The sequence below is a fragment of the Barbus barbus genome, assembly GCF_936440315.1.
Source record: "Barbus barbus genome assembly, chromosome: 34".
Lineage (NCBI taxonomy): Eukaryota > Metazoa > Chordata > Actinopteri > Cypriniformes > Cyprinidae > Barbus > Barbus barbus.
The window spans coordinates 26,294,655-26,304,421 of NC_136762.1; the positions used below are offsets into that span (position 1 = coordinate 26,294,655).

Consider the following 9,767-nt stretch of genomic DNA (forward strand, 5'->3'; position numbering starts at 1 on the left):
GTTCTTCTTCTTAAACCCATTCACACAGACTGATAGCACAGAGTTGCTTGGAACTATTGAGAGCTACATGAACCAAGTGACCACATGACATCACCGGAAACTAGAGTCCTGCATTATTTGAAATGTCACAAAGCGTGCACAAAAGTGGAAGCAGTATATTGGTGGAGCATGATGATGGTGTCATGGATTTGAGGCACACAGAAACTGCATGCTTTGAATGCTTGAATGATAGGATGGGGAAACAAAGCCTCATAAAACACACAGGTTTTCCCCTGACTGTTCCTGTTTTATTTTATTTTATTTTTTTATCAATAAAAATAATTGTTCACACAAAAAAAAAACTTTGAGCATCATGAGAGCGAATGAATGAACGCCATTTAATCAACTGATTGATGAAAGAAGTAGCCTAGTAGTAGTGGTAGTCATAATAATAATAATAATAAAGTGTATAGCAGCCAAAAGCCTGTGAAAGAAGCTCTGTCAAATGAAGCAGCCACCACACACTATACAGTATTCTCAAAGTTATGAGCAAAAATAAATGTGTTTGTTTCTCTCTCTGATATATTTAATTTACCTATTAAAGTGTAGCAATAGATGCTAGTATGAATATCAATGTGATGTAATAGAAGAATAATGTACACGTATAAGACCAGGGCTGTCGCTAGTGGGGTGAAAGGTGGTGACGATTATAGGGGCCCATGGCTGAGGGGGGGCCCCCGGCGATCTCAACCGACTGGCTGAGGCCAGCCTAAAAAGACACTCAGGACAGTTGACGGGCCACTGCTGCACGTCGTCACGAAAGCTTATAATTTGCACGTGTTTTTAAGCCTTGCCAATTTAAGCATTAAAAAGAGTTTAAAGCATTCAAACACAAGACGCAGAAAAGCTAAACTGAGTACTCGCGCGCCATGACAGCAAGAACGAACCGAGCTCTCCTTCGCCGCCTCCTGCACCTGAATGAACAAATACAAAATCGCAGTTTACACATGCAAACAGAAAAAGATGTGAAAGAGCCTAATTCAGCACCCGCACGTGGTGTTCTGAGAGAGACGTGTCTCAAAGCGCTTAAACACCAAATATACCTCTTCTACAAATGTATGTCTAAATACCCGTCTTGGAGAGTATCCTCGAAAAAACTGTTGGTTATGTCTTAAGTGAAAGTAAACAGTGGAGAAAGAAATCGGATGTGTATCATTATAATGGATGCATTGTTTCTTAAAGTGAGCGCGCCTAATTTACTAGCTGCCGTCAGTGTCCTTTCTATCAAAGTTTCTGACATTATCAAGATCAAAAAGTCAAAGTCTGCTTTATTGTCAATTCTGCCACATGTACAGCACATACATACAGAGAATTGAAATTGTGTAACTCTCAGACCCTTGGTGCATACAGTTAACATTAAACACTGACAGTAGACGTAAAAATACAGATAAATACAGGTTAAATATATGTACATACAAACTATACAGATATACAAATGAGGACATTGTAGGAAAAAAAGAGAGAGATAAAGTGGCATAAGGCACATGGTAGATAGAGTGCAAACCAGTTAAATAAACAAAATTGTGCAGATATATATATATATGGAGGGGGTGGTGGAAGGTCCTGGGGATGTGGGGAGGAGGGAGGATTCAGAGTTCAGTGGTGCGTGGGGTAAACGAGGGGAGGGAGGGAGTTCAGCTTCCTGACAGCCTGATGGATGAACCTATCTTTCAGTCTGCTGGTCCTGATGAATTAGTTGATGAATTTGTTCTGACACAGTTTAACTTGACATATTTTATTACCATTTCTAAACAATAGTAAATAAACTAATAATGTGAGAAATGTTGAAGGTGTCACAGAATGGCCTGTCTCCAGCGTCATCACGATCACCTTTACCTGCACCTTGTTAATGATCACACGCACCTGCACCTCATCACCGCAATCAAGACTAACATAAGAAGCTCTCACCACAGCCATCTCACTGTCCGATCTCGTTGATCCAACGCAGACTCTACCCCGACGGACCTCGCTCGATGAGTATAATCTCTGAATGCTTACTTGTTTGTACTTACCTCCTGTTCTCCACTCTGTTGTCTCTGCTATGTCCAGATCGTCCATCGTTGTGGTCAGTGTCTCCAGTGTTCCTGTCCTCATCGTCTGCTCCACTCCTCGCTCCTGGGAAACACAAAACCTCGATCTGCATCACATCAAGGGATAAAGCGCACGTTCTCAAGATAATGCTCACCTCACGTCCCCATTCTCACGAATCCTCTACACCAAACCTTTCAATAAAGTCACCTCTGTGTCCGGCAGCGTTTATAACAGAAGGTGTCTGAATAAATTTTGGTTTGACAGTATATTAAATTTTTACAGTAAAGACTACGCAGTGCTATTTTACATTTGATTATTCGGTTTCTGTACCTGGACACCTACAGACTTCAACATTGTGTAAACAGCACAAATAAATAAATAGAACGAACATGCAAATTAAACAATTTCAAACAGGGCCCACTGGTACAACCTGCACCGGGGCCCCGCAAACCCCAGCTACGGCCCTGTGTATGACTAACAGGTTTTTCGTTATGGCAATTATTTTGTTTCATTTAAATCATTTGTATTCTTAATTTTACTTGTATACTCTGTATTTAAAATGTAATCGAATAAGTGTGAATGAAAATCTGTTCGTAAATTAAGATCTGGGGTTCGACACCCAAAGCGAATTGGACATGAAGCGGCGCTGCGCAGACCGATCATGCATGACATCAAAGCACCGCTGAAGCGATGGAGCTGTAATCGATCTGTCATGCGCAGCGCCACTTCATACACAGCTTCAGGCTTCGTTTGTCGAGATTACGTGACTCTGTGAAAACAGCAGACGCCCTTATACTGGGCTTCACTGAAGACTGCTGCCCTCCAGGCTTCTTCAGTGTCATCAGTGACATTATCACTACTTTAATATAACTGACTTAAATCTCCTCTGAGGTTCTTTCTTTCTTTCTTTCATCATTATTGTAACCATATGTCAGCCTGGTCCGCACTGGAGAGAATAAAATTATCTTTTGGCGCCACTCAGTGGACATTTTACTTGTATTTGGACCAGAAGTGCATATTAGGTTTTAAACAAACAAATACATACATGCATACGTAAACATAGTCTTCATAGTTTTTCTCAGCAAGCTGAATTTCGAACATTTAATCAACAGATCATTAAATTCAGTCAAACGCTGATGGTGTGCACTTCTGGAGGGCCAGTGTCCTGCTGTGTTTAGTTCAACAAGCTAATCAAGATGACCAGAATTACTGAAGGAGGGAATCATTTACTCTTATTACTATAGTAAACGCATATAACGTATAACAGGGACGCATTAAAATAACTGAGTGTCTATTTACACAAGATGAAATGTAGGTAGGCTACAAGAAACAGTCCCTCCCCTGGGTGAATGATAATATTAAAAAATTAATGAAGGAACGCGATAACGCAACAAGATCAAAGATGGTTCATGATAGAAATACATTTGTAATGTTAAGAAATAAGGTAGTAAGAGTATTAAGGAAAGCCAAGGCAGATTTTTTTATCACAATTATTGAAAATGCTCATGATAACTCAAAAACTATATGGAGACAGATTAAAAAATTAACCGGGCAAAATAATATCAAAGCAAGTCCAATTGAATTGAAGATTAATGATACAATTTTACAGAGCCCAACTGATGTGGCACAGGCCTTTAATCACTATTTTATTGATTCAGTGGATAAAATTGCTCACAGTTTCAAAGTACAACAGCCGTTTTTACGAACAAATAATGCTAGTGAGACAGATTTAGTATTAGGACCAGTGACTGAGTTAGATGTTGAAAAGGTAGTCATTCCTCTTAAGTCCACAAGGGCTAAAGATCTCTATGGTATAGACACACTTTTATTGAGACAAATTAGTTCCTCAATAGTTAACCCTGTAACACATATCATTAATAGTTCATTAGATCAAGGGAGATTCCCTACCTCTTGTAAGCCGATGGTTGTGGCCCCTATATTTAAGGGAGGTGATCCCCATTTAACCAGCAATTATAGGCCAATTAGTGTCCTCCCACAATATCAAAAGTTTTTGAAAAACTGGTGGCTAAACAAAATAGTGACCATTTTAATAATAGTCCTTTTCAATTACATCCGATGCAGTTTGGCTTTAGGATAAATCATTCAACAGAAACCTGTTATTTTATTGAAAAGTTAAAGGCATTAATTGATAAAGGTGGAGTGGTAGGGGCTGTATTTCTTGATTTACAGAAGGTGTTTGATACGATAAATCGTAATATTCTTTTACAAAAATTACTCAATTTAAATTTTTTGACAAAATCTGTCAATTTAATTGAATCGTATCTCCCTTCCCGTTCTCAAGTAGTAAAAATTGATAATTACAAATCTAATTCACTATTCCTTTCAACTGGCGTTCCACAAGGGTCCATATTGGGGCCAATTCTCTTCAGCATGTATATTAATGATTTACATTGATTATGTCAACAATGTAATATCATAATGTATGTTGACGATACAGTCATTTTCAAGCATGGTAAAAATGCAGAAGAGGTTGCAATTAAGTTGAAAGATGTTCTGGCAAAAATCATATCCTGGCTCAATCAGTGTCATCTGAAATTAAACGTGTCAAAAACAGCTTGTATGTTCTTTTCTAAATGACATAGTGTTGATATAAAACGGGATATTTTCATTTCGGCAGAGAGATTACAGGTTGTTTCAGAATATAAATATTTAGGGGTTCATTTGGACTCATGTCTTGGTTTTAAAATGCATATAAAAAGGTATGTAAAAAGATACAATTTAATTGAGTTCATTTTCGGTTTAATAGAAACTCTTTATCAAAGGAGGCTGCAAAGGTATATTTTCATTCTATGATTCTCTCTCACATTACTTATTGTCCTAAAACCATTGAAATTATTGTACAAACAAGCACTTAAAATTTAGATAAGAAACAATTTAGTTTTCACCATTGTCATATTTTACGTATAACCTGCTTAGCTGGGAAAATATCTCTAAATGTAAAAATCTTTGTTTAGTTTATAAGATTATGCATGGTTTAGCTCCTCCTCCTCTGGCTGATTTGATTCAATTTAAATCTATTGAAAACAGAGTAACTAGAGGTGCAGCTAAAGCTGATTGCATAATTCCATATCGAAAAACCTTGTTTGGTCAAGCTGTTTTTTCATTCAGAGCATCGCATCTGTGGAATTCAATACCACAATTAATTAGAGAATGTACATCCTTTAAATCATTTAAGCATTATTTTAAGAAATGGCTTCTTAATAACCAACAATGTGAACATTAATGTTGTTAATATATCTTAATAAGCTGCTTTTTATTTGCTTATTTAATTTTATTATTTTTTTATACATATTTCTTTCATTTTTTATTGTCAGTTTGTATAATTTGTTGTTTAATTTTTGGTTGAATTACGTTAATATTGTTTTTTTCTATTTTGTTGCTTTTTTCCTCTATTTTTTTGGCCTAATAACATCTGGCAAAGGGACTACCAATGAAAACTAGCCTTTGGGCTAATTTGGGTACATTTACATTCATGAATGTTGATTAATGTACACGGTCCCTTTTTGTGAAATAAATAAATACAAATAAAATGAATATGGTATAATATTATCATATTTAAATCAATTTGATAAGTGAATTGGGTCAGAAGTAATCGAAGTAATCAAAAAGTAGTCTGATTATGTTACCCAGAATGTTTAATGTAATGGATTGTGTTATTAATTATTAGTTTTTGTCATGTAATTTGGAATCAGTACACCGTAAACTCCCCAGAGTAAAATTAACTCTATTCAGAGAACATTTGGTCCCACTCTAAATAGAGTTAAATTAACACTGAAGCAGAGTTAAAGTTAATGAGCAAATTAAGTGACTAATTAATTGATGATTGAGCATTAGTGATGAACACCTGCTGTTAACAAGCAGAATCACTGAAGAAAAGAGAGACACAAGAACTACAACTGTATTGAAAAATATATATATAATTTAAAAGCGATCTTGAGTTTCATGAATGTGACCATTTAATGACTGCCAGATGTTATTTATGATTGTAACAGTCTTTTTGTATCTGTTGTTGCAACATATGGTACTCTATAGGGGAAGTCGTGGCCTAATGGTTAGAGAGTCCGACTTATAACCCGAAGGTCGTGGGTTCGAATCTCAGGTCCGGCAGGGATTGTATGTGGGGAGTGAATAACCAGCGATCACTCCACCTTCAATACCACGACTGAGGTGAGACCCTTGCTCAAGGGTCTCACCTGCTCCCCGGGCGCCGCAACGTAATTGGCTGCCCACTGCTCCGGGTGTATGTTCACTACTGTGTGTACACTTGGATGGGTTTAATGCAGAGTATAGATATTATTAACATATGTACATATACAATCTATATGCCTACATATACAAAAAATGTCTTCATCTATATAAAAGATTATATATCACCTTATAGGTAACATATGGCAAATTCACTCTTGATATAGGGCAATATATCATATATTCCATTTCCATATGGGAACAGTCAAACTGGAACACAAATCCAGGAAATAAGTCATTTCAAAGACTTTTGTTGTCTCACTAAGGATCTAAACCTTATTGCACATTCAGCTGCTCCCTATTCATGTCTCATCGTGTGAGGAAACAGAGGGATTTGTTATGAAACCATGGCAAAAACACAATGGGATCCTCCACGTTTCAACCACAGCATGTCTCTCCACCCACAGCTGGAATGCAGTAAAGTGAGTTTCCATGCTATGAGAAATAGTTCAGCTCGGCGCTGCTGAATAAACACAGACATGAATATTAGGGTAGAGTTCGCTGTTTTAGGGCTGGCTAGTACGGGCTGGTTTTGCTCTATCCTTACAAAATTTCTACCCATGTGGCATGTAACTGGAATGGTGGAAAACATCACAACAACGCTTCCATTGTACTGGGATGGCGTTTGGCTGAACTGGCAACACTACACAACTGGCAGACTTCACTGCACCTTCTATCAGTCTCTGCTGAATCTAACGGAGCACTTTAACACCTGGAAAATCCTCGTCATCACATCCATAGGATTGGGAGCTCTTGCCATTGCAGTTTATCCTCTTGGCTGGATACGGTACCCTAAGAACATATCGTTTAAAATAGCCTCCGGACCCATGTTTGTTGTGAGTGGACTGGTTTTATTGGTGGTGATTTCCTGGACTACGCATTTAACTGCTTTGAAAGCTGGTGCTGTATTAACACGGGAGTTCGGTGCAGCGATCTACACTGGCTGGATAGGCACAGTGCTGCTTTTGGTGGGTGGTGTAGTGCTCACCATTATTTGCAGTATAGCACTCGGGGAACAAAGACGGGATGAGACACCGGCACAAGCTTCAGAGCCAGGTGTTCAGGAACCACTCCAGACCATACACAGCACTTCGTTTACACAATATCCCTAAGCGGATAGTAGACTCTGAGTCTAAGAATAACTGTTGTTGCCTCTACTGTAGGAATTAAGTTGACATTTTAGAAGATCTGTTGGTCATTTTAAATTGTTATTATTGTTAGATGAAGAAGTAAACTCTGCTCTGGTTCCTGATTCAACATTTGACAACTGGCATACACACACATGCATTTGTTTTTGGTTCATTTTCATTTCATTTATTATTCGTTTGTTTACCTGTGCTTTATTTCCTGTTTCTTTAGTTCTCATGTGCTAATTTGTTTACATTGATTATGTCCATCACCTGTGTCTTGTTTGGTTCTTTGTTTACCTGTGTATTCATTCCCTGTTTTCTCAGTTCAGTGTCCGGTATTGACTTAAACATTGTTATGTTTGCAGAGCTGGCCTGTTTACCCTCGGTCAGATCCCTGGTTGTGATCTTTGTTAATTTGTTTAAATAAAGAAAAGCTAAGCTGCATGTAGATCCAAGCCTCACCTCTTCCCTTTGGGAGCAACGCATTTACAAGTAACACAAGTTATGTAATCTGATTACTTTTTCAAGTAATTAGTAAAATAACACATTACTTTTTAATTTACAGGGAAATATCTGAGTTACTTTTTCAAATATGAAATGCCGGTTACTTTGTTTTCCCATGTGCTGACTAACAGCTCTCCTGAAGCGCAGCTGAAAGGTTTGAGCTTTCGAATTTGCAATTCCATCAGCTTGAGGCGTGTTCATTTTACATTTGATGTGAAAGGCCTTTTACATTTGCAAAAAAAAAAATTATTTACATTGAAAACAAACAAGCATCCCCGACGCCATGAGAAAAAGTACCACAAAAGTAACGTAATGCATTCCCTAGTGAAAAAGAAGTGTGCTTAATTGTATTGAAAGCCCCGTGTTTTGCTCAAGGGGAGAGAGTGAGGCTCAGAATTCATCGCTTTGACCCTAACCCTAACAGTGGGAAAGCTTGTGGGTACAAAAATCTTTCTGCTATGTGACGACAAGAGATGAAATGTCACACAATTGCCTGGAATGAGAGCTCAAGATTATACACCAACTGCACACAAACCACTCAGGGAGTTTCTCCCAAACAGCCATGTACTACATTTAATCAAAAGTGTAAATGTAACCGACTGAGATTTGAAGTGTTAAGAACAGCCATTGGGTGAACCAACTGTCTAAAAATATATATATAATTTAAAAGCGGTCTTGAGTTTCATGAATGTGACCATTTAATGACTGCCAGATGTTAGTCATGATTGTAACAGTCTTTTTGTAACTGTTGTTGCCACATTTATTGCAGTAATTTATTTAAAATTAAATGTTTATTTACTGAATTAGTAGAGGGAAGATGTATTGTGTGATTCGGAGTATGACCGCTAGGTGGCGCTAAAAGGACCAGAGAGAGAGACTATGGAGAAATTGAGTTGATGATGACCTCCCAGGTTTACTGACATCAAAGACTGTTGTTACTGGATTTAGTTTTGACTTCGCTCTTTTACATCATAAAAACCACACGTCCATATTCAACAACTCTTGTGCAGATGTGAATAAACTGGCATCTGTATGTGCTTTGGTCGTATCACACCTCAAGGTTTTGTTGTGTTTCCTTCCCCATGTTCTCTGTGTGACCTAGTTTTCCCTCATGTCTGATTATTGTCATTTGGTTCAGGTGTGTGTTATTAATTACCCTCATCAGCCCTCCTATTTAAGTTGTGTTCAGTTCACTGTTGGTTGTCTTGTCTAATTTCTCTACGTGTGTCTCCTGCTTATTCTGTTATTTACACTTGTGTGGATTTATTAAAAACTATTTGCATTCATCTTCGTCGTCGTGTGTATCTCACCCTCTCCTATCCATATATCTTAATTTAAAACATTTAAAATTAAACACTGTATGGAGACACTACATATAATTTACATTTTTAATCATTTAATTTAATTTATTAATTTTAGCAAGATAAGTTATGGTTTCTAGTCTGAACTAGCTATGGTTAGACTCGGTTATTGATGGCTGTTGTTGAAATTATAATGTGCCGACAGAAAAAAAATCAAATATGCAAGCTGCCATTATCAACACTGGTTTCACAGAAAAAAATGCACCAAATAGATAATGAATGTTACTTCATAGTTAATGCTTGCAAGATTGCTTGAAACTTTTTATAATTAACTGGGTAACAAGCTGGCAAATTCTCACAAATAAATCAAAACATTTAAAAAAATTATCATTTAGAACAATATGCTTGTGTTCATATGTTTGTTTAGTGGAATTAGCCTAACCAAATCTATTAATTGAAGTTTGTACATATTTATGGCAATGTAGTGTATCTGTAG

General features: G+C 37.3%; 1 protein-coding gene across 1 annotated transcript; it reads left to right on the plus strand.

The window, feature by feature from the left end:
- The first annotated feature begins 6,807 nt into the window (after positions 1-6,807).
- LOC306854009 (claudin-4-like) lies at positions 6,808-9,251 on the plus strand. Its single transcript, XM_079391780.1, has one exon. It carries the CDS (start codon positions 6,816-6,818, stop codon positions 7,446-7,448), a length of 633 nt encoding a protein of 210 aa, XP_079247906.1. The 5' UTR covers positions 6,808-6,815; the 3' UTR covers positions 7,449-9,251.
- Positions 9,252-9,767: the final 516 nt, after the last annotated feature.

Excerpts from the sequence above, each read along its gene's own strand:
- LOC306854009 (XM_079391780.1), top strand. The coding sequence starts at position 6,816 with ATGAATATTAGGGTAGAGTTCGCTGTTTTAGGGCTGGCTAGTACGGGC.